The following is a 24270-nucleotide window of genomic DNA, read 5'->3' on the forward strand; positions in this document are numbered from 1 at the left end:
AGTGGGAAGTGATTTTGCCATCAGCCTTTGTAAGTCGTATTTTACAGTGAGTCAGAACTTACTGATTTTTCTCTCGGGGAGGGCACAGGGGACTGAAAGCTGGGGCCTCACCTGTGCTTGGCAGTCATGCTTAGCACTGGGCCATAGCCCAGAATGCATTGGTTTTTATCTAGTTTTCAACTTCATAACTGAAACCATACACAGCGCTTTCTTGCTATCTCGTGTCATATTCCAATTCCATCTCTTCTTGTCTCTTTCTTTAAAAGAAAAGAAAAAGAAAAGAAAAGCAAGTGATGTCCCCTGCTAACCCACAGGCCCTCAACCCTCAGTGTGACTGCCCTGTGCTCTCAAAACAACAGTGACAGCGACAAAGTGCATTTCACAAGTATTTATTCAGCACATTGGGATGTTTAGGGATCCAGATTTTAGAAAATATCTCAACCCAGTAGTTGCTCCTCTTCTCGGGGGGCAGCATGACTGGGAACAACAGGAAGAGAAAACTCAGTATCTTTTAGGCAGGCCAGCAGGTCGGAAGTGGTTGGGGTCTTTGCCACTCCGGCCCCACTCATTGGCAAACTGGTCAGCTCTTGAGTCCTCTGCTCCATGTCCCGTGAACTTCTGAACAGCCTCTCTGGCATCGCTGTAATTAGGATGGACAAGAAGATTTTTAACCAAGCCCACAGGCAGTAGCTCCACCCTCAGGACTCTCTCCTCCTGGCTGTGAGGGGAGGGAGAGGCTGGTAGGACCCTGCCCAGGCTGTCAGCCTCACACTGGATGAGCAGCAGCAGCAGGAAGTGGGGGGGTCATCCACAAGCAATCACATGACCACCAACCCCTTCCAGTACTATGCACAGAAAAGAGGAAGATCGAGAGGTAACGGGTAGTATACACAGGTTGCAGAAGAGACAGCTCCTTCCTGGCTGTCCAAGGCAGTCAATCTCTGTTCACCCAGACCCGTGTTACCTGATGACTTTAGCAGCCCAGGCTCCCCCGGGACCCCTCCGGGCAGCATCATAGTTCCCCCGAGCATGGAAGTATTTGTCTGAGTTTTTCCAGTTAGCTTTCTTCATGTCAGAGTAGGCTCGCCACATGTCTCTAGACCCTGGAGAGGGAAGAGAGTGATGGCGGTGGTTGTGTTGAGGTAAAACAGAGGGCTACGACGTCTATCCAACTCATCCCAGCTTTTCCCAAAACCCACAGAAATGTTGCTAGCTTGAAATAAATAGTTCTTACTGCCCAAAGAAGTACATTGGAGCGGGTTTTATCCCAATGGACTCCCATCTTAGCTCTGTTGCTGTTTGTCTTTGTTTTTGTTTTTTTGTTTTGGTTTTTTCAAGACAGAGTTTCTCTGTAGCCCTGGCTGTCCTGGAACTCACTCTGTAGACCAGGCTGGCCTCGAACTCAGAAATCCGCCTGCCTCTGCCTCCCAAGTGCTAGGATTAAAGGCATGCGCCACCACTGCCCAGCTTTTTGGTTTGTTTTTGTTTTTTGTTTTGGTTTTTTCATGCTGTTTGTCTTTGGCTGTTCAAAAAGCGTGTAAGAAGAGGAGAGGTGATCTCTAGGGAGTGCGTCATCATATGACAACGGTCACCATAAGAAGCTCTCTCTGAAATGGTCCAGGGGAACTTCTAAGGTGTGAAATGAGATCGCTTCCCTTCCTCCTTTCCCCTCCCTCTGCTTCCGATCCTTTCCTTTCTCTTGTGTTCTCTTTTCCTTTAGAGACAGCCTATGTCTCTGTGTATCCCTGGATGGCCTGAAACTCACAATCCTTCTGCCTCGGCCTCCCAAACGCTACAGTTACCACCGCAGCCACAGTTCTTGCCTAGCACAAAGCAATGGGAGAAACTGCTCTCCAGGCAGAGAGAGTGAGCGCAGCTCTGTTCTGAGTCCACCTGGATGTCCAGGATCTATTTCCCCCAAGCAGTTCTCAGCACTCCTTCAGAGGTAACAAGGGGAACGTCTCTGCCACAGACTGCCACAAGCAGGATGATTGACACTCTGGTGGCAATGGACACACTAGGTTTAAAACCCCTACCTCCTCTCCAGGAACAGGGAAGAGTGCTATCCACCATGGTGCTTATGCAGAAAAGCTGAGGGAAACGCACGAGGAAGTCCGTGGAAAATGCTCATTTATTATCGCCCCGCCCCCTGCCCCCTCTGCTCATTTACTACCGCCCCGCCCCCCTGCTCCTCAGGACGGTGCCACAAACAGAAGGAAGATCTAAACTAAGGACCAGGAGAGTGAGCTGCACACTGAAGGAATCAGATCCAGCTAATGATAAATGGGAAATATCAAAGGTAGTGAGTTAGGGAGAAAGGGGAAGCCTAGGTTCTCTTAACTTTCATTGTGAGGCTGAGTTGTGGTGGCACACACCTTTAATCCCAGCACTCAGGAGGCAGAGGCAGATGGATCTCTGTGAATGGGAGGCCACCCTGGTCTACAAGGTGAGTCCAGGACAGCCAGGGCTCGGTTACACAGAGAAATTCTATCAGAAAGAAAGAAAGAAAGAAAGAAAGAGAGAGAGAGAGAGAGAGAGAGAGAGAGAGAGAGAGAGAAAGAAAGAAAGAAAGAAAGAGTCTGACTGACTGACTGTCTTTTGTTGTCTTATGGCTGGTGGGCTATATTTCCCTTGATGACAGTTTCTTGTCTATGTCTCAGCCTCAATAATAGACCTATGTCCCAGGTAAGTAAGTCACTGTCTCCTGTTGACGGTGGAGCTGCCTTCCACCCGTGCCATGATCTATTCCTTCTCAGGTAAATAAGTAAGTGTGTGCTCAGAGCTGTATAGTGGCTAACCTGGGCTAAATTCTGCTCTTCCAGGGGTTTTCTAAGTAAGATAGCTTACGTATGCTCTTTGTACATTGGTTTCCTTAAAGGGTAGTAGTGACACCTACGCCACAAGATTAATTTTAATGTATGGAATTCATTTCCATACATTATGCTCCTTGGACAATGCCCACTCTGTGTGGCAAACTTAATTAGCCTTGTTTGCTGTCTCTGTGGGTTGTCACCTGCTGCCCCGGTTTTCCCCCTCCGCACCTTCCCTGGAACCAGATATAGACGTGAACTGCTCATCACTCTCCACAAGGGGGCAGTAGAGGCCTCTTCCCCACTTCTATTGGGGAGTCTACATCTTTGACCTACAGATTTCACCTACATTCCCGTGGAAAGACTGCTGTACAAACATTACAGGATCTGAGATTTGGGATCCTCACAGAAAAAGGTCAACACTGAGCAAAAAAGCTACAAACTTCTCAGGAAGAGCTACACCGCCACTCTATGGGGATTTTACAAGCATGTTTGCCCTTGATTATGTGGTCCCTGCTCAAGTAAATTCTTAAAACTCAGAAATACAACCTCCAGCCCCCATCCTTGAAGCCTACCTTGACCAGCTTCTTTCATGAACTGGACCCATCTTTGGCTGTCAACTCCCAGGATCAAGATGCAAAGAATGATGGCAATGGAAGGCTTCATCCTGCTATAGGGCCAGGAAAACAAAGATGAGCATGCCATTTCGTGGGGTGGAGGATGCTTCTGCAGTGCTGAGCTATCTATCCTTGCACACTGGTAACAAACCCCACTGGATTTCATACATAAACCCACACACATACAAACAAAGATTATAGGTAAGGGGATTTCAGGGAACTCTCTAGTTCTCCATTTCCTTGTATTTCATTAGAATCCCACTATCTAAGGGTTTGCAAATGGACCATTAATATAAAGCACATTGCACTCCAATCATGCCAGCTGAAACCCAACTGTAAAGGAAGTTTCCAGAGGGCTATGTGGGGGCTTTCTAACCAACATAGCTCCCTGCATTCTATCTGTAGAAGGCTATTGCACCCTTCCCTGAATTCACACAGAAGCACACTACAAGTTCCATGCAGAAAGCATAATATCCAGTGAATTCTAACCATCTAGTGGATTCAGGATAGAGATAGAACATTAAACACAACAAGCAAATGCTGGCGGGGAAAAGAATCTGCAAAGAGGAAATGCTGGAAAGTTCTGGCAACTCACCTCGTGCTGCGAGCTCCTTCTGGGACCCCAGGTGAGTGGCTTCTGTCCTTTGCTGAGGAGATGTGGCCGAGGATATCTATATATACTGTCACTCCACTAATGGAGCAATCCCTGTTTGATCTTGCATAATCCCACTTACCCATAATTTCTCTTTCAGAAGATAACTTTTCCTTCATGTACATCTTCTTTCCCCAGATTGCGCCATCTAGGCATTTCCAGAAATGTGGCCAGTTAGGACTTTCTGAAGTCTTCGCCATCCTGGTTGGAAATAATCAAGACAAATGCTTTATATCCAGTTTCTTGGGGGGGGGGAGCAATATTAGAAAGAAAAATATGAATGTGTGATAAATCATGGGATCCAATCCAAAGGCTAAGCTAATGCCCTTTCAAAGCTCAGTTCAGGTTTAAGCTGGAGCCTTAGGGAACAGGAGGATGGGAGGCAGAAGCTGGCATTTAGCACCCAACGCTGCGGAAGATCTCCAGACTCCAGTATACTCCATATTGCTATGGAAGGTCAGGGAGCAGACGAAATCTAGAGACTTTGATTAACCAGGGACACTAAACAATAAAACAATTTGCTTCAAAGTCACAAAGAAATAACACACCATAAAGATGAGGAAGGCTCCCTGGATGCTAAATTATCCTAACAATGGATTCAGGCAGAAAGTGGCAAGAGGAGACACAGGAATGCTGGGAAATGACATCAGGAAACAGCTGCTAGAGCCAGAAAAGCAGCTCTAGGTTTTGCCGTGGGAGTTTATCTTATAAGAAAGCCATTCAGACCATGGTCTTCTCTCCTTTACTATCCCCACCCCTTTACGCAAAAGAAAAATTAAATGTATTGAGTTCCCTAGAGAAAGAAGGACGGTATAGCTGCGACGTGGTAGGTGTGGTGAAGGTATCACATTTGGCCTCCTGCTCTAAGAGCCCTGGGCTGGAAGCAGAGGAAAGCAGAGGGGCTAAAAAGAGCCCACCCAGGAGGCAATAGCTCAGGGGTGTTCCCCAAGTTGTTTGCTACCAAGAAGAGAACTGTGGCTATCTCGTTGGAGATACAAGTTGATGTAGATAAACCTCGTAAGCTGGAAGGTGGTGAATAATACCCGAGAAGAAGAAGTAACAGCCTAGAAAAATGAGCGTGTAGAACTTTCAGTCATACTACAGGCCAGAGGATGCTATGGTGCTGTGGCAGACATTGATACATGTGACGCAGGATGGAGCAGACCAAGCGTGGACACCATGTTAGAGAATTGTTGTCATACATTAAAGCCTTGAAAAGAAAAAAATGCCTCTTCCTAGATTTGGCCTTTATTTTGGTTATTTTGAGCTCTGTGACTGAAAGGGAAAAAAAACTGTTCAAAGATTTTCGTCCCTTGGTCCTCAGCCAAGACACTGCCCAAGCTGCCTTTGGCTTAGGAAAAAGATTCTTCCGTGGCTGGCTTGGCTCACGTTGTCCTAGCAGTAAGCAGCTACAACTTCCCACAAGCCCTGGTTGCAAACCTCTTTGGGGAAGTGCTTCACAGAGAACTGTGTGTGAAACCTGCCGCCTCCTTTGTTCTGACTTCCTAGGCATAAACATTTGGTTCCGGGATTATGTATTGACTTCCTCAGCCACTTTAGACTCAAAACTCACCTCCCAAGTATCTACTTTTTCAAACCCCTCTCATCCCCCCTTCCCCTTCCTCCTTCCCCTTTCTCCCCCTCCTCCTCCCCGTCTCCCCCCTCCCTCTCGTCCCTTTTTAACCTGGCTTTATTTTATGTGTATTTTGCCCAAATGGATGCATGTGACCCACATGAATGCCTGGTGCCTGTAGAGGTCAGAAAATGATGTCAGCGCCCCTGGAACTGGAGTTATAGATAGTTGTGAGCTACCATGAGTACTGGGAATTAAACCCAGGTCCTCTGGTAGACCAGCGAGTGCTTTTAACTGCTGACCCATCTCTCCAGCCCCAACCCCCTTCTTTGATAGAAGGCAAGTGAGTATTTTTCCTACACATTAAGAAAAGCAATTTGCATGGACTTTTTCTTTACTAACAATGGTTTAACTAATCCGTTGAGAATTCTTTTAAGCTTTTTATTGATTCTTCGTGAAATCTGAAGTGCACACCCAAGTCCCGCTCATCTCCCCATCCCCTCATATCCACCCTTTACCCTTTGCAACCTTGCCCGAAATAAAACACATCATCAACAACAACAACAACAGAGCATAGAAGCTAGAGTGTGTCACTGTGTCTCTCCAATGTATTCTTCTGTCCACACATCTTCACTTGAAAATGTTCCTCGGAACAAGTCCATTGGTCTGGTTCCAGATCTCTGGCTTTTGTGACAGTACCAATACTGGGTCCTTTTTTGGGATTTCCCCCAGCTATCCTGTTGCTGCCCTCTGTCACTGGAGATTCTACAGCTTTGGGTCAGCATAACTGTCCCTTGAATCCCAGCCATTCTCAGATGATATAGATTGTGAGCTGGGCCAACTCAGAGCCCTGGATCTGGGCCTGGGTGTTCACTGAGCTGGTCTCATATTCACACTGCTCATGACCCTGGGAATAGCTTTCCCAATTGCCAGAAGTGACAGGACACAGGAGGGACATCACCTCTGTGCCAGCACCACCCCTATGGCAGACAAGTGAAGGGTCAACTCTCCCACACTCCTGCCACCAGGGCCAGCTCCACTATGCACAAGGCCTGTTCTCCTGAATGCTGCTGCTATTGGTGAGAGATGGGACCGGCTCTCCAGAATGTTGCAATCAGTGAGGAGTGGGGACAGATCCGCACAGCCCCTGGACATCCACGTGGTCCTCTAAGGATGCTCTGACCAGGGATATCTCCATGTCCTCTAGTGATAACATAACCCCTGCAGCTAAATATCCACAGACCCAGACATGCTCTTCACCATCATCTCAGGCTGGGACTTCACCGTGGTCCCAAGTGGCCAGGCTGGCCACTCCCAACAGGCTACTCCTCTCCACCCTGGAGTCTCCAGCTCTATCTGTTTGCATAATGCTCAAGCTGCTCCACTTCTCTTTCTCTCCCATCTGTCCAGCACAGACTCACACACTGTGGTGGAGCCCTGGGTGACATCCTCCATCTGTGCTCCGTGGCATGGCGGTCTGCAGGTGTCTATCTTCCCCCTTCAGCGCTGTGCTGCCTGGATATGATTTGATTTTTATGAGTCCTGGGCATAAGACATCTTTGGCAACCAAGCCAGGCTTCAAGCTAGGATGAACAGAGGGCTGCCATCTGCTCTGCCCCTGACTGGTATAGGAACAATGCCAACATCAAGGTGCCTATGCCCATTGCCAGGGGAGCATTGAGAATTTTGTCCTTTGAACAAATTTCCTTCACATCTCCCAACCCCACCCTCATCTCCCAGCCACCCAGCTTGATGCTTTCTTCTCTCTTTCCCCTCCATCCAATCCAGTGTGTGTGAGCCAACTGCTCTTACGGATGGGGCCTGCCCAGGAGTGTGGCCAGCAAGAGGTCAGTCATTAAAGAAAACCAACCCTTCCTCTGCTAGCAGCTATCAAATGCCAATAGCTTCTCACCCCCGGGTGGGATTTTGTGCCCACCCCACACCGTCCATGCTAAGATTTTTATCTGCTTTGAGCTCACACGGGTCTTATGCAATGCTGTCACAGTCCTTGTGAGTCCACCCTCTTGTGTCTGGAAAACAGTTTCCCTGAAGTCAACCATCACCTCTACCACTTGCCTTCTTTCTGCCCCCTGTTCCAAAAGGACCCTCGAACCTTGGGGGTGGGTGGGTGTGATGGTGTGTCCGAGGATATTTTTCTTTATTGTTCATCTTTATTTAGTATCACATAAGGTTGCCCTGTGTTCACTGTGCCTGTGGGTTGGGATCTTGTGAGGGCTGTGTCATCTGTCTCACTGTCGCACAGATTCTTCTCTTGGTTCCTTAAGCAGGTGATGAATAGTTAACAAGGAGCTTACCTGCTGAACGTTCGCACTGGAGGAGCACTCTAAAGGACTCCAAATATTTGAGGACAGCATGCTAGTTTGGATGGTACTGAGCCTAGCACCACGTGAGTAAACACAGATTGGCCCCGGTGTGTTGCAATGCTCCGGGTCATCCAGAAACAAGCTGCAAGCAGACCCAGCATAAACTTACAGTAAATTGACCCTCCCAGAGATTACTTCACAGCACTGGATCATTGCCTGCAAGTTAAGCAGGACACTGCAAATAATAAAGTTGTAGGTCTAAATACAGCACAGCACGTTCTCTGAGCATGAGCCTAAATTATCTTCCTCATAAGTAGACATTTCAAAATGTGAGTCTGGGAATTCAAGAATTGCACAATGTCTTCTTTAGCACCTGGTTTGGAATTTTGCTAACTAATCTCTTTTTCCCTGGTGCCTACAGCCAAGAAGGCGAGGAGCCTCTAACTGCCCCCATATCCTGGAGAGTTAAAGTAAGGAGCTGAGCCACACCTCAGAGTCCCCGAGGTCTTTGAGGAGGCAGGAGCACCCAGCCCTCAGTCCCAACCTCTCCTTAGCCTCACTCCTTAACCTTCCACAGATGGAAGAGGATGGGACAACTAACCCACAGTGCCTGAGGGGCTCCTTAAAGCTACTGAAGTTGAAACAGGACTGCAGGGACTTTTTGTAGCCAACGGGAGCAAAGCTGTCCTTCTGTGGAAAAAAAAAAAGTAGTTGTGGAGCTAAATCTCTTCACAAGGGCTTCAGGCGCCCAGAAGACAAGGACAAAAAGAAGAAAGGGTTTCCTCAGCCCTCAGCAGGGCTCAGAGCAGGTTGCACAGCCTGCCAGCTGACCCCATATCCTGCCTGCAGACAGGAATATGGCGAGAGGGGTCTTGGGGAAGCCCCTGGATGCCTGCCTTGCTGCTTGCTCCCCATCTTGGTAATTTGGAAGGATGGAATAGCCCGCGCCATCAGAGTTTGAAGTGTCTTGGCAGAGTCTGCCAGACAGATGGAGTGATGTCTCTCTCACTTCTGTCACGTGGCCACTCGGGTTGGAAAGTTTCAAGTGAAGGCATTGGCTAGGTAAAGGAAGGCAACGCCTTACCCAGGAGGCAGTGGGTGCAACTGTTCTTCTCTCCGGGGATAGCCTCCGTTGCAGCAGAGGCTGATGGGAAGGTGAAACTCCTCTCAGGAGCAGCCACGGGCACTATCTCTGCAGAGACACCCCACACCCCCAGGCCAACAGAGAATGCTAGTGTGATTAGGAATACCTCAGACCCCCTGGGGCCCTATGATACTCCCTCCCAACAATACTCTATTCCCCCAGTCCTGAGGTTGGGAGGCCTGGTGGAAAGACTCCTCCAAGTCACTTGCACGGGAGGACCAGAGCCCTCACTCCTCCACAGGTCCTAACAGCCAGCTAGCCCATGATGTGGGAGGAGCACCTTAAAGCGGACCTGCCACTGGAGTTGAAAGAGGACTGAAGGGACTCTCAGTAACCAACAGTGACCGAAGTGAGATTAGAGATGGGGATCTTACCCTCATTGTCAATCCAGGGTTGGGGAAAACACAGGCACTTGGTGTGGTATAGCCTTCTAAGTCAATGCCCAAAACTGGCTGTGGTTAAGTAGCATGTATCATGTTTTAGGACTAAGTTCCTTTGCACCTCAGACATCTGTATCACACCCTTTCCTTGCAAGGATCAGAGATCATTGTAAAAGAGGAGACAGAAAAACTGCAAGAGCCAGAAGTATGCCCAAACATGCAAGCAATGTGTGTCTGGAAAACAGTTTTCATATAGTCTTCCACCACTACATGAAACTGTTTTCCAGACACACAATGCTTGCATGCTTGGACATAGAGCGAGAGGAGCAATTGTGACAGCATGCATGCAATCCCTGCTTGCACATATGGACTCAAAGTGAGTATAGCAATTGTGACTGCATGCACAATATCTGCATAGGCTCAAGCCAGACAAAATCCAAACAGGGAGAGGGGAGGTGGGCACAAAGAATCACCCCAAGCCAAGGAGCAGCAATTGAGAGCTGCTAGGTGAGAGAGAGTGGGTTTTCTTTACAGGTTCAGTCCTACTAAGTCAGCCACACTCCAGCACAAGGCCACACATTCAAGGGTATATGCGCAGAGCAAATGAGGCTTGATGCATTAAAAAAAAAAATAATCCAAGAGCACAGAAAGTTGGGTTGGTAGAGAAGGCAGGGTGCATCTGGGAGGAGTTGGAGAAGAAGACATTATCTTGGTTGCTATTGCTGTAATAATCACAATGACTGGGGTGGCTTAAATGAGACTGGCCCCATACTCTCATATATTTGAATACTTGGTCCACAGTTGGTAGAAGTGATTGGGAAGGATTGGTAGGTGTAACCTTGTTGGATGAGGTGTGTCACCGGGAGTGGGCTTTGAGGTTTCAAAAGCCCACAACATTTCTTGTTAGCTCCCTCTCATGCTCGCTCTCTCTCTTGCTCTCTTGCTCTCTCACTCTCTTCTTCTTCTTCTTCTTCTTCTTCTTCTTCTTCTTCTTCTTCTTCTTCTTCTTCTTCTTCCTCTTCCTCCTCCTCCTCCTCCTCCTCCTCCTCCTCCTCCTCCTCTTCTTCTTCTTCTTCTTCTTCTTCTTCTTCTTCTTCTTCTTCTTCTTCTTCTTCTCCTTCTCCTTCTTCTCTTTCTTTTCCTTCTTCTCCTTCTTCTCCTTCTCCTCCTCCTCTCCCTCTCCTCCCTCTCCTCCTCCTCCTCCTCCTTCTTCTTCTCCTTCCCTCCCTCCTTCTCATGATTGTTATCTCAACATGTGCTACGCTCTCCGGTCGAGTCAACTGGACAAGCCGAAAGGCTTAAAAGTCACTCATGAGGCAAAAGAGTTTCAAGGAAGCTCTCCTCCTGGAGTCTAGTGTTCTCTACCCATACATTAATTTTTCATTCCCGAGTTCCATTACCGTGCTAGTCTAAAGTATGGATCCACGTGCTCTCTTTCAGTATTTTCCTATTATAAGTGCTCTGACATGGCTAAAGCCTTCTGCCAGTGTTCCAACAGTCCAAGGGCGTCCTTGACCAAGATCAAGGGTTTAGAATTCAGCAAGATTGTAAAAACTAAGTCACTCCCTTACACAGGAATTTACCATCACTTAGGAAGAAGGAAGTTTCAGACCAAAGGAGAAACCAGAATAGATACTATAGCAGAGTTACACCCATACACACGTATTTACAATGGCCTAAGGGAAAGGTGGACTATACAAGAGACTAAAATAGGAACTATGGCAAGGACTCGAAGCCCTTGACCCTGGCTTCTAAGATTAGTGAATTTTAGGTGGAGCCCTTGTTGATCCCAGCTGTTATCAATGTATTCTATCCTGGGTGGTTCCCGTTAGACCTTTTGTGTTTGCATTCCTCTGTTTTATGTAAGATTCCGGTTACCTCAATTGTACCTTGCGAATATGTCACCCAACTTCCTTATTGTCCTCTGCATAAAAAGTCTGATACTCGAGTTGTAAAATTACATTCAGATTCCACACAAACTCTCCTGCGTGTGTGTCTGTCTGTCATTCATCCACGCTTTGCCCACCCGCGTCGAGAGACCCCATTCCACGCAGACACAGGGACCCAGAAGGTCTGCGGCAAACATGTAAGCTCTCAGATACTGCTCCAGCTCCATGCAGGCGCCTGCTGCCATGCTCCGTGACATGGTGGAAGTACGTTTGTCATAGCAATGGGAAAGCAACTAAGACAATGACCAAAAGTAACTTGTGGTGGAAAGAGTTTATTTGGCTCATAGTTTCCACATAGCCCATCATCGGGGACTCCAAGGCAGGAGCTCCGGGCAGTAACCCGGAACCGGAGGCCACGGAGGAATGCTGCTTACTGGCTCACTCTCTGTGGCTTGCTTAGTCCCACTTTCTTCTACAACCCAGTACCCACAGGTGCCACTGTCCCAGTGGGCTGAGTGCTCCCATATCAATCATTAATAGAAAACATTCTATAAGGCTGGGCAAGGTGACTCACACCTTTAATTTCAGCATTCAGGAGACTGTGAGTTTGGGACCAACCTGGCCTACATAGCCAGACCCAGGCCAACCAGAGCGACATTTGAAAGTGTGTGTGTGTGTGTTTGTGTGTGTGTGTGTGTGTGTGTGTGTGTGTGTGTGTGTGTAGAGGGAGAGAGAGAGGGAGAGGGAGAGAGAGAGAGAGAGAGAAATTTGTCAGTTGAGGCTCTTCTCAGGAAACTCTAGCTTGTAACAGGCTGACACAAAGCCAACCAGGATGGGGGCGAGTATGATAAAGTACATTGTTTGAAACTCTGGAAGAAATAATAAAAGGAAGAACTCAGTCTCAGTTTCAGTCTGTTCCTCTAGCTTCACCAGACACACACACACACACACACACACACACACACACACACACACACCTTGCCCTCCTAGAGTCCCACAGCACAGAGACATTTTTTATCGATGGACTTTGAGACCCCGGAGAGGGGGCTGGGTTGTGCCCTTCTATCCCAGTCCTTCAGCAACACTTGGCTGTGGTTAGCTAGGCTAAGCACTGACTGTGGAATCTGCCCCAGCCTGAGGGAATTTCCCCCTAGCTTCCCTGAGAGCCTGTCAGCCCTAGAAGTTGACCTGAACAGTTCCCTGACTTCCCCCTTTCCATTTAGTTTGGCTAATGGGGAGCCCTGGCCAAGACTGGGGCAAGGGAAGAGAGTAAGATTTTATGATCTGTTCATAGCTCCTTCAGAGATGTGTCACTACAAACTGGCTTATCCCTCATCCAAAGGTCCTAACTCATATACCATGCACCCTTCACTGCAAAATATCTGCCTTTGCCTGTCACCCCCTCCCCCTTCCCTGTTCTCCACATTGCTTTCAGGAACCACTCCTCCTTGGTGTTTAGAGGAGATGCTGCCAACCCACCCACAGATAATTTTTGGTTCAATGAACAGGCTGCTCGGTCTGATTTCCCTACCCCGCATTGGTGCCTCATGGCATCCCCGCATTAGCACCTGGAGCCAGCTGCTTGCTTGCTCTACTCCTACCACCTCTTCTGACTGGGTTCTTTCCTGCCAGAATCGCAACAGAGACAGAAAGAAACCACTGTGGTGTGGATGCCTCCCCCAGAATGTCCACATATTAGAAATTTAATCCCCAAATTCAAGCGTCAGTGGGTTTTAGAGGCTTGAAGGTAAGTAGGAGTCAGAAAAGGTGACAAACAAGGGGCCCCCATGGGAGCATTAGTGGCTTTGTTAGAAGAGGAAGCTACCAGGCTTGATCTGCCTTTCCGTGTGGCATTCTCAGAAGCGATAGAATACAAGGTACTAGAATCCACTGTTGGACATCCCTAGGTATTAGAACCATGAGCCAAATACACTTCTGTATTTCATAAAGTATCCAGGCAGTAATACATTACAGCCACAGAAAACACACTAAGCTTTCTTTAGCTTAAAAACAGATTCATTCCATTGCTTATTATTCTGTGGGTCTATGTGTGATCCTGGGATGATGTCACCATATTTAGGGAGGATCTTTCCCTCTTCTTCTGGAAACTTCTTTAGAGGCACACACAGAAATGTGCCTCACTAATGGCTGAAGCAGTTTCGTTTTCTTCTTTGCTTTTATTTTATCCTTGTTTTATTTTTAGTTATATGTATGCAGGGTGGTACACATGAGTGCAGGTGCCCACCAAGGCCAGAAGGAAGCCAGATCTCTGGAGCTGGAGTTACAGGTGGCTGTGATCCTCCCAGTGTGGGTACTGGGAACCAAATTCATGTCTTATGGAAGAGCAACAGGCTACCTTAACCGCTGAGCCATCTTTCCAGCCCTCAAATTACTTGTTGGTGATCAGTGTATGTGCAGACACGTACCACCACACACCTGTGGATCCGAGGACATCTCTGTGCCTCCTTCAGTTCTCTCCTTCAACCTTTACGTGGGCTTCAGGGATAGAACTCAGGCTGTCAGACTTGTGTGACTAGCACCTTCATCTGCGCGTCCATCTTACCCACTCTTCTCCTTTGTGCTTCTCCGTTTTTAAATAATAGTTTTTGTTAAGTCTTTGAGAATTTCATACAGCACATTTGGAAAATGTTCATACACACACACACACACACACACACACACACACAAAATTCTCCCAATCTCCACCTCCCACCCTCTTGCACACCCAACCTCCTACTGTCTCTTTTAAACTCATCAAGTCTAATTTGTGCCATCCAAGTCTTGGATGGTCCTCCACAGGAGTGTGATCCACCTACCTGGGGCCACACCCTCAGAGAAAACTGAGTCCCCCTCTCCTTTAAAAGCTTCCATCTCTCCTATCACTCCTCACTAGTCCCTACCCTCTGTGGGAATTCTAAGTGAGACACAAATCTACAAACTCAAAGCTAACAGCCACAGAAGACAGAATGCCTGTGGTGTTTGTGTTTCTGATTCCAGACTACCTCGCTTGGATGCTTGTTTCCAGCCCCATTTCTTTACCGGCAAAATTCTGTTTTTGAGGCAGTGTATTGAAGGCTCGTGTATTGAAGGCTGGTCTGCAGTTCGTTATGTAGCCAAGGATAACTTTGAACTTCTGATCCTCCTTCCTCCACCGCCAAAGAATCACTAAACCCAGATTATACAGTGCTGGGAATTGAACCCAGGGCTTCACACATATTGGCAAGAATTCTATCAACTGAGCTACACCCCCAGTACCCTAGATATTCATTTTTTATTATTTATTTTAATGTGAAGGGTACATAGGAGCCTCCATTCCCCCTCCCCCCTCTCTCCCATTGCCTGGAGTCTGCCGGCCTGTCTCCATCTCCCCTCTGGGTTATAGACGCTGCCAAGATGCCCAGAGTTCGTGTGGGTGCTGTGGGTCCAACAATCAGGTCTGTACACGAGTACAGAAGGCACTTTACAGGCTGAGCCATCTTCCCAGCCCCTGCCCCCAAGGCACATCTGTGCTGAATCAAGTGGAATCGTAAGTAACCATCACCATAACTGAAAGTTTATCATTTAAGTTTAAATTTCATGCTTCGTCACATCTCAGACACACATTTACTAATTATAAATTCCTAAATTAAGATATGCATTAAATTTACTAATAACCAAACACTGTTGATGAAACTTGCCACTCCTGTAGAAATGAAAATATTTGCTTTCATTTTGAACAGACACAAAGATGATTGAAACAAAAACCTCCCATCTTTGTTTGTTTGTTTGTTTGGTTGGTTGGTTGGTTGGTTGGTTTTGGTTTGGTTTTTCAGAGACAGGATTTCTCTGTGTAGCCCTGGCTGTCCTGGAGCTCACTCTGTAGACCAGGCTGGCCTCAAACTTAAGAGATTAACCGCCTCCCAAATGCTGAAAAAACCTCTCATCTTAATAAGTCTACAACTTCTCACTGAGTACAATATAAAGGATCTGAGTGATAAGAAACTATTATTTTAATTTAATTGAAACTGTTTTTCTTGGAAGCATGTACATAACTGTGCATCTTTCAAGCTATCTTGTTTCACACTTAAAAGAAATACAGTGTGTCATCATATGGTATGGTTCCTACTAACCTGCCTTGTGAGAAAACAGTACTTTAGTATGGGGGTAGGGGAAGAGGCAGACAGACAGACATAGAGAAAGACAGAGAGAGAGAAACAGAGAGATAGACTGACATACAGGCAAAGACAGACAGATAGACACACACAAACACACACAGAGAAAGACAGAGAAACAGAGAGACAGAAACAGACACAGGAGAGACAGACACAGAGAGACAGACACAGAGAGAAACAGCCACAGAGAGACAGACAGACAGACACATAAAGAGTGACAGAGAGACAGACACAGAGAAATAGACACAGGCAGACAGATACAAAGAGAGATAAAGGCAAAGAGACAGAGAAACAGACAGACAGACACAGAGACATAGACCGACACAAGGTCTGCTATACAGCTATGTAGCCCTGGCTGGCCTCAAGCTTGCAGTGATTCCCCCTGTCTCTACCTCCTGAGTGCTGACATTCCAGGCATGTGCTACCACACACATGGAATGGAAATGTGCATTAATTCCTCCCAAGGCTTCTCATAGTCTATTTATACTTCATATTTCCATTTCTATGAGAGTTGCAAAGCATTGCTGAGAAAATTAAATAATTCCAATGGCACAGTAAGACTTTATCCTTGGACTGACATCTGAGCATCGATGTGGGGATAGATTTACAGTTATCTCAGAGTGACTCACTACCACATTCTGCAGACTAACCCTGGAGTAGACCATCCATGCTTTGTACAGTCTGGAATGTGGATACTTCTCCAAGAGTGTTGTCTTCTGGGGAACACAGGCAATCTCATTCTCTTTTTTCCATTGATGTTTGTGGAGCATCTACTCAGGGCAGATGTTATAACAGGTAAGGGCACAAAGATGACACACAACGAGACAGACATCTTTATCCTTTGGCTTTTTTAATATATTTTCCCTGCAGACAGATAGGCAGATGGGCCAATATAGTGAAGTATGCCACACTCTGAAAGTGGCAACATGTGACAACATGTGACAAGAGCAGGATGAATCCCAAGTTCCTCATCCTCCATCCCACAGGCTCCATCCATCCTCCCCACGTTTCTTTCTCTGCTCCTGTGGAGTTAGTCTTCCGCCTAGGGACCTGGCTTTGGCATAGCAGTTGCTCCCGTATGACTAGAATCTCCGTCTTCATCCGTGCCTTCTCGTCCCTACAAACCAGACTGGCCTTCTCTAGAAGAATGCCTTTGCTTTATGAGGGAACCAATTCATTTACTCCCGCTCAGTGATGTTGTGTCTTGCTTCCCTTCTAGAGCGGAAAGCAGACTTTTGTTTCGATCAAAAGACAATGAGAATAAAGCCAAGAAAGAGTGATGCGATCGCCACTTCTTAGGTAGTGTTGGCCAAGACTAGTTAGAACCTGAGCTGAGCTAGGCACTGGTGTGGTGTGGTGTGGTGTGTGTGTGTGTGTGTGTGTGTGTGTGTGTGTGTGTGTGTGTGTTGGTGTGTGTGTGTGTTGGTGTGTGTGGGGGTCATGGTGTATGTGGGAGTGTGGTGTGTGTGTGTGTGTGTGTGTGTGTGTGTGTGTGTGTGTGTGTGTGTGTACACTTTATGGGGACAGAGGGTCTCATGTATCCCAAACTGACCTCAAATTCAAATTCAATACATAGCCAGGGCTGGCCTTGAACTTCTGGTCTGTCAGCCTCTGTCTGCCTCCCCAGTGCTAGGATTATAAATGTATACCATCACCAGATTTATGCAGTTCTGAGAATCTACCTATGCATGCACGCTTAGCAAGCACTATACCAAACGATATCCCTGGTCCCCAGTGCAGTTTCCAAGTTAGAGTTCCCAAGGCTAAGATGAGGCATTCTCGACATAGCGTTCCCTACTTGAAAGAGGTCGCAGGGGACAAGGCCTGCAGTTAGTGAAGAGGGCATGATTGATAAGGCAGAGGTACACCAGTACCAATAAAACAGAGACCGGTTGTGACCAGAAGATGGTGGGGTAGGGAGACACCTGACCAGTGTCCAGGGGAGAAGTTGATGGGCAGGTTCCCAGGGCTTATCTCAGAGCAAACTCCACTTTTCAGAGAAGCCCCTGCATGGTGGGCAATGCTTTGCTAGCTCAAGCCTGCTTAGCAGACGTTGGTGTGGTTAAAGGCTAGAGCAGATCTGCTGGGGTTGTGTGAGGGACCTTCATGGTTTGAGGCCATTACCTGGTGGTCACACCTTTTTCCTCTGCTTATTTTCTGTGATCCATAGCAACTCTTTCTCCCCAGAAAGTATTTCTGAGAGTTCCCTGTTTCCATCGACAAATTTAATTGGCAAAGTGTTTACTGGGCATCTCTAGCTTCTCCGTGCTTCTTGTGGACACCAAGCTGAGTGACTATCACAGAGAGAGGCTTGTGGCTCACAGCCTAGTCCACTGAGTGCTGTCTGAGTGGCAGACTCAGAACTTCTCAGGAAGGCCCTCGGGTCGGAAGTGATTGGGGTTTTTGCCACTGCGGCCCCATTCCTCGGCTTTCTGGGTAGCCTGCAGGGTTTCCAATCCATGGTTCCTGATTCCAAAATAATATCGGTTTAGGAGGCCCTGGAAGTATTTCCTGCTGGTGCTGAAATCCGAGGAAGAGAGACAGGAGATGAATCCCACACTGAGACAGCTGACCTCTGAAGTCCCTCCTCCTCTCCTACCAAAGAATGACCCAGAAATACCAGAGCAGTAAAGGCTAAGGCACAGAAAAGAGAAAAGTATTAGTTTCTTGGTCAAGGCCCTCCCATGGCTGGTCCTTTCCATCCTGTTACAGGATGCTTTTGGGACCCCTGTCTTGGTTTTCACCTTTTCCTTGTGGAGGCTTTCACCACCACCACCACCCTGCTTTCCAGGCCTCCCAGACTCTGGAGGCATAGACAGTAGGCGAGGCCACAGGCAGGAACAGTGAAAGGCATGAAGCACCAGACCATTACCTGATTATTTTAGCAGCCCAGATGCCCCCAGAGCCCCTCTGTTGGGCCTCGTAGTTCCCACGAGCATAGAAGTATTGGTCTGCATTTTGGTAATTAGCTTCTAGGTTGTCCCGATAGGCTCTCCACAAGTCCCAAGTCCCTACAAAGGAAGGAAGGGTTCAAAAGTGAACCTAGTGGTTCATTGGAGAACCACAGTGTGTGTGTGTGTGTGTGTGTGTGTGTGTGTGTGTGTGTGTGTGTGTGAGTATGTGTGTGTTTGTGTGAGTATGTGTGTGTGTGTGTGAAAGCTTTCTGTGGATCTCCACATTTTGTCCCTTGACAGGATAATCTTTTGAAAGTGGGTGTTCCTCCCTGGGGATAGGTTCCCTGGTGACCATAAGGAGGGTGCACCTCCGTGGGTTGGCTTGGGTTGGGTTGATTGACAGTTACAGTGTCCTGGGCTGTGCCCTTATATGGATCCGTGTGTGCTGTGCACCAACAAGAGATGGGGCCGTCTTGTGAGAGAGATAACCACAGACAATAACATCCCAGGGGTAAGATCCAGGGATAGCTACGCAGTCAGAGGAGGTGGAGACTGGACATTTATCACAGGCCCCTAAGAAAGCACAGCAGAAGTGTGTCCCCCAGACGACTCTAAATCCAGCCAAGTTGGCAAAGAAGGGTAACCACCACGGGCGGCTGAGCTTCGGTCCCTTCAGCTGGGGAGCTACACACACCTCCTAGTAGATTAAAGAGAAGACAGGATGAGGTGCTGCGCATGAAGTGCCTAATAGAGCGCTGCAGAGGTTGCACCCCTCCCCAGGTGCTGAGGGGTAACAAAGGCATAGACCTATGTAACCAGCCCGGTGACAACTGGTGTCCACGCTGACACGAGCATAGAGAGGCTGGGACTTTATAAGTGCAAATTGTGGACTTGTAAAATAGTAGGCCATTGGAACACTGCTTGCCGGAGTCTACTGACCCTTTAATGAGGCATATCTCCCAGCCCTGTGATCCTGCTCCTGTATGTCTATCCCCGGAAGAAATGGGTGTTTATCCCCAACGAACAGAAATGGACAATCACCAAAACACATTTTCATGATGTTCATTTTCGAGAAAAGACCAGACCAACGCAGCATGAATAAGTAAACGTTGCTGTCAAAATACGTGACGACGTGCAATGCCCAATTTCTAGGAGTTCTGCATCCTTGCTCTTGACTCTTTGTCTGGAATAGGATGGGATTTCTTCAAGAAAATATTATCTGAAGGCATGTGCACATTTGCTAAGCGCCTGTGCCTCTGGAGACACACTGAGTGTCCACTTACTCTTTAAGACTGGGGAATTCGCTGACTCTGGAAATCCTGATCCCTCTGTGTTGGCATCAAAAATGCAGGCTGGACATTGTGAACCATGTCTGAAGACCCCTCAGAGGGTGCCAGGTGACCAGTGTAGGGTGGAAGCCACAGAAAGCCAGACTCCTGCCCTGACTCATCTGTAGCTTTTTAAAGGCGTCCCTGTGCCAGACGGGTATGTGGCATGTGCTCAGAGGAAGTCAGTTAAACATGGCCGCCCTCCTCCTGACTTCTTACCTTGTACGGCTTCCCTGAAGAATGAATACCAGCCATCACCACTGACTCCCAGGAACAAAGAACAGAGGACAATGACGGTGGCAAGCCTCATGATGCTGCAGGAACAGAAAGAACAGTCACAACAGACCTACAGGCTGGGAGGTGGTGTCACACAACCTCCATTCCCAGAATTTTCAAGGCAGAGACAGGTGGATGATCTCTAATTCTAAGGGCAGCCTGGTCTATGTGGCAAGTTCCAGACCACCCGGGGCTACATAGTGAGGCCCCATCTCAAACAAACAAACAAACAAACAAACAAACAAACAAACAAAAACAGACTCACACTTTGACTTGTAAAGACAATCTAGTCCTGCATTAACCATTTGTTCATCTCTGAATTATTACTACAAAGATAACAGAAACAGGCTTTAGGAGTTTCAGCCAGCCAAATCACTGGATAAGAAGCCTTCTACGGTGTTGCTGGCTTATAGCCCCTTCGTACCTAGAGAAGCTGTCTAAAGCTGACAATAAGTCTTTCCTAAGTGTTCTAGTCCACTTAGCTCAGACCCCCAAAGATGCAGAAAACTCTGGCCACGAGTCAGTTGATCATATGCCTTTTTAATGATTTTGAGGCCTGGGGTTTCATCCCCAGCACCTCAAAACCAAGCTTAGTAGCACAGGCCTGTAATCTCATCGCTAGGAGGTAGAAGCAGAGGTACCAGGAGTTTAGGACCCTCTATGGCTACAAGGCTACTTCCAGGCCAGTGTGGGCTACATAAGACCCTATCTCCGGGGGGTGGGGTGGGGAAAGATCAGAAAACATAATTTTTCCCAATTAGAACTTACCGACTCTATATGAAACGGATCTCAGGAGTGAATCACGAGCAAGACCTCCCTGGAGAAGTGTGACATCGATGGATGGCCCTTTCTCTGGTGGAAGTTTCAGAGGAATTGGGACCGTTAGGACCTTCTCTCCATGGAGTGCCTGCTGCTTTCTCTCTCCTGGCTTTAACATTAATGAGAAGAGTGCTTTTAAATCCAACAAGCCTTGGCAGAGTCCCTCTTGCTCAATCCTTCCTGGTAAATAAACAGTTACAGGCTGGGGCTACAGGTCAGTGGCCTAGTGCTTGCCGAGTAGTGAGACCCTAACTTCAGTAGCCAGCACCAGGAAGAAAGGGAAAGCTAGCAGATTGAGTAGAGCATTTCTTCATCCATAGTAGGTTCTCCCCCCCCCAGATTAGCTAAAATGTTTGTGTTTTGGCAAGTTTCTCTAATTCTTACCTCCCTGCCCCAATTTCCCTGAGTAATACACCACAAGCTGTGAGCTGAAATAAAACCTTTCCAACTTGTTCATCTTCATGTTGATCAAAGAGGGTGGACAAAAACCAAGGAGCCAATCATAACAGAGTATAGGCAGAAAGGCTCTTTTTTTTTTAGATTTATGTATTTATTTTATGTATATGAATACACTGTCGCTGTCTTCAGACACATCAGAAGAGAGCATCAGATCCCATTACAGATGGTAATACAGAGTCACCATGTGGTTGCTGGGAATTGAACTCAGGACCTCTGGAAGAGCAGTCAGTGCTCCTAACCACTGAGCCATCTCTTCAGCCTCAGAAGGGGTCTTTTTTATTTCCCCAATCACACCATATGAGAAAAATGAGGACTACAGCAATGACAAACATGAGAAGAAATATCAGCTGCAAGAACAATCCTGGCATGAAGCCCCTGGGGCCATGCCTTTCCAGGGTTCACCATCACAGCCATGCAAGATCGTGGCGGTATTCAGGAAGTTCACTTGCCCACTATAGCTCTTCCCAGTGGTGTCTGTCAGATCTCTGTGAGTTTGAGGCCAACCTGGTCTTCATAGTATGCTCCAGAGACATAGAGTGAGACCCCGTCTTGAGAGTGAGACCCTATCTCATGAAAAAGCAAATACCAAGACCAGCCTCATTTCTTTGAAAGCAAAATCTGGTGTTAGGGTAGCGTCAAGGTCATAGTAGTACTCATCCCAGCTGAGTGGAGGGTTGCCTCTCGGCAGCAACTGTTGCTACTTCTATAGCTTTGGCAATGGCTTATGAGTGCTCTAAGTTTCAGGAGCTTCCTGAGCCTTGTAAGTTTCATTTACTTTCTTCTCCCACCAGGAAGGCACATTTCAATACAGAGGAAGTAGATCGATAGCATTTAATTTACACTTCAAATAAACAATAAAAAAATAGAGTCCTATCCAGGTGTTTTCACGTATATTTGCATTCCCTGCATTTGGAAGCAGAAGCAGGAGGATGGCAGGTTTGAGGCCTGCTTTGTTTATATAGCAAGGTGAAGACATGCCTGTAATGCCTCGAGAGATCTTGTTTCAGAAAGCAAGAATATACAAAGTATGTTGCTCAATTATACAGTTGCTTGCCTGGCATGGACAAGTCCCTGTATTCAATGACCAGGAAATCCCTTCCCAAAAACATACACAACAAAAGAATCATATGTTAACTTAGCAAATAAATAAATGCAAAATGACAGGGAGGGAAAGACTGAAGGAGTCTCTTGGTGGAGTATCAGCTGGTATATATGCATATATATATAATATATTTGAGATAAAGTTGGTATACATATACACACATATAATATATTCAAGATATAAGCTTATATATATATATATATATATATATATATATATATATATATATATATATATATATATAATAAGCTGGTAGATAATTGGTTTTCTAAGCTCAAGGAGGTAGACAGAAGACCACACACAGTGGCAGTGGCCTAGAGAAGGTTCCATAGTGTCGTCTTCCTGTGGTTGTATCCTCTGTCACCTCAGTTAGTGGTAATCAGACTAACACACTGTAAGTAGAGAAAGTAACAGGACGGTTGACATGGAGTGTGAAGGGCAGACCCTGAGGTTTGAACCCCAGGGGGAATCATTGTACCAGTCCCCTGTGACATTTCCACAATGACACCTATTCACTGTATCAGGCACAGGCTGAACCCAAGCTGCTCTTTCTTCCATATGCTTTTGTATTAGACATCCCCCCTCCCCTCTGTGTGAAAAATCACACAGTTGCAAGTTATTTGTTCTTATATGTGTTTATTACACACCTAATATGTGTCATCTAATAAGTGCTGTGGGTACAAAACTCAGGCTGTGTCCTCAGGCCCCCAGCACAGCTTCCTGAGCTAATAGGAGGACACTCAGTATTTGTCAGGCAGGCCAGCAGGTCTGTAGTGATTGGGGTCCTTGCCACTGCAGTCATGTCTGTTGGCTTCCTGATCAGCCATGGAGTCCTTGTGTCCACTGCTGAAGAATGCCTGAATGCCCTCTTTTGCATCACTAGAAGAAACAGACACACAGGAGATCAGTCACCAAGCTCTATGGACACAGTCTACCCTCCCAGTTTCCTCATTGCATGGGATGGCTTTAGGAGGAACCAGAAATTGCCAGGAAGGGGGTGGAGGGCTGGAACCTTGATCTTGCCAGGCACAGTCCTGCTTAGGTCAAGCTGGTCACCCTATTGTGAATCACCAGATAGGCAGGACTGAGAATTACTCTGTCTGCATTTGGAGGCAGGCCTGCCCAGCATGAGCTGTGTACTGTCTCTGCCCATAACACAGGATCTACACTGAGCAGAGATGGAGGAAGTAACTGCATTAGCAAGAGGGGGTGGGGCACAAGCTGGCAAGACTTTCTCTAGGGCTCATTTGGTCTCCGAGGAGAGTCAACCCTGCAAACCAGGCCCAGTGTCCCAGCTATCTGTGTTACCTGATGACTTCAGCCGCCCAGGCTCCCCTGATACCCCTTTGGGCAGCATCATAGTTCCCCGAGCATGGAAGTATTTGTCTGAATTTTTCCAGCTGTCTTCCTTCCCCAAGCACCTGGATGGGAAAGACCACAGGAACATGACCCTAAAGACTCTGCCCATGTCTTAGTAATGTTGAAAAAGATGAAAAGCACTCATGGCTTGACCCTGTGATCATAGCAGCCTGAGATCATGATAGAGAAGAACACTGTCTGATTCTACATGGTCTGTCCAGTTTGAAGCTGAACTCATTAGGGACTACTCCTGTGTTGTGTTAGTATGACCATCACTGTGCACTCATGAGCTGCCTGTTCTTTCTCAAATGGAAATGTGGGATGGACAGACGGCAGATGTCATCACAGAACACAACTGCACAGTGTCAACCCTATTGGAATTCTGGGCCCCTTGTTTCTAGGGCTGATCTGACCACTATGTTTTCCAGCATCCCTGATGCCTTCAACAGATTTTTACAGCATAATCCCCTAGTGGGTCATCTAACATATCTGG

General features: G+C 47.2%; 2 protein-coding genes, 1 long non-coding RNA gene and 1 pseudogene across 5 annotated transcripts; 1 reads left to right on the forward strand and 3 right to left on the reverse strand.

Moving 5' to 3' along the window:
• Positions 1-373: 373 nt before the first annotated feature.
• Saa3 (serum amyloid A 3) lies at positions 374-7991 on the reverse strand. Of its 2 annotated transcripts, XM_030242257.1 has the most exons (5): positions 7968-7991; positions 4023-4280; positions 3386-3480; positions 965-1103; positions 374-640 (listed from the first exon to the last, which is right to left on the reverse strand). In XM_030242257.1, the coding sequence occupies exons 2-5, from the start codon at positions 4277-4279 to the stop codon at positions 502-504; spliced, it is 630 nt and encodes a 209-aa protein (XP_030098117.1). In that variant the 5' UTR covers position 4280; positions 7968-7991; the 3' UTR covers positions 374-501. The 2 variants fall into 2 exon arrangements, with proteins under 2 accessions (XP_030098117.1, NP_035445.1); NM_011315.3 differs by lacking the exon at positions 7968-7991 and having other exon boundaries at positions 4023-4052.
• On the forward strand, positions 7270-9698 carry Gm31882. Of its 2 annotated transcripts, none has more exons than XR_882072.2 (3): positions 7270-7499; positions 7938-8059; positions 8398-9698. It is a non-coding gene; the product is annotated as a predicted gene, 31882 (long non-coding RNA). The 2 variants fall into 2 exon arrangements; XR_391440.3 differs by having other exon boundaries at positions 7941-8059.
• Positions 9699-16367: 6669 nt separating this feature from the next.
• On the reverse strand, positions 16368-20979 carry Saa4 (serum amyloid A 4). Its single transcript, NM_011316.4, has 4 exons — positions 20807-20979; positions 19982-20076; positions 18413-18551; positions 16368-18060 (listed from the first exon to the last, which is right to left on the reverse strand). Exons 2-4 carry the CDS (start codon positions 20070-20072, stop codon positions 17898-17900), a joined length of 393 nt encoding a protein of 130 aa, NP_035446.1. The 5' UTR covers positions 20073-20076; positions 20807-20979; the 3' UTR covers positions 16368-17897.
• Positions 23064-23959, reverse strand: Saa-ps (serum amyloid A, pseudogene; annotated as a pseudogene).

The sequence above is a fragment of the Mus musculus genome, chromosome 7 (genome assembly GCF_000001635.26).
Source record: "Mus musculus strain C57BL/6J chromosome 7, GRCm38.p6 C57BL/6J".
Classification (NCBI taxonomy): Eukaryota; Metazoa; Chordata; class Mammalia; order Rodentia; family Muridae; genus Mus; species Mus musculus.

Bases quoted from the DNA above. Each gene is read 5' to 3' on its own strand.
- Saa3 (XM_030242257.1), bottom strand. From the start codon at position 4,279: ATGGCGAAGACTTCAGAAAGTCCTAACTGGCCACATTTCTGGAAATGC. The intron at 3,481-4,022 runs GTGAGTTGCCAG...CTGGCCCTATAG, and splicing joins GAAGGAGCTCGCAGCACGAG to CAGGATGAAGCCTTCCATTG. The intron at 641-964 runs GTAACACGGGTC...TCCTAATTACAG, and splicing joins TGGGCTGCTAAAGTCATCAG to CGATGCCAGAGAGGCTGTTC.
- Saa4 (NM_011316.4), bottom strand. From the start codon at position 20,072: ATGAGGCTTGCCACCGTCATTGTCCTCTGTTCTTTGTTCCTGGGAGTC. The intron at 18,552-19,981 runs GTAAGAAGTCAG...CTTCCTTTGTAG, and splicing joins CTTCAGGGAAGCCGTACAAG to GGACTTGGGACTTGTGGAGA. The intron at 18,061-18,412 runs GTAATGGTCTGG...CTCGGATTTCAG, and splicing joins TGGGCTGCTAAAATAATCAG to CACCAGCAGGAAATACTTCC.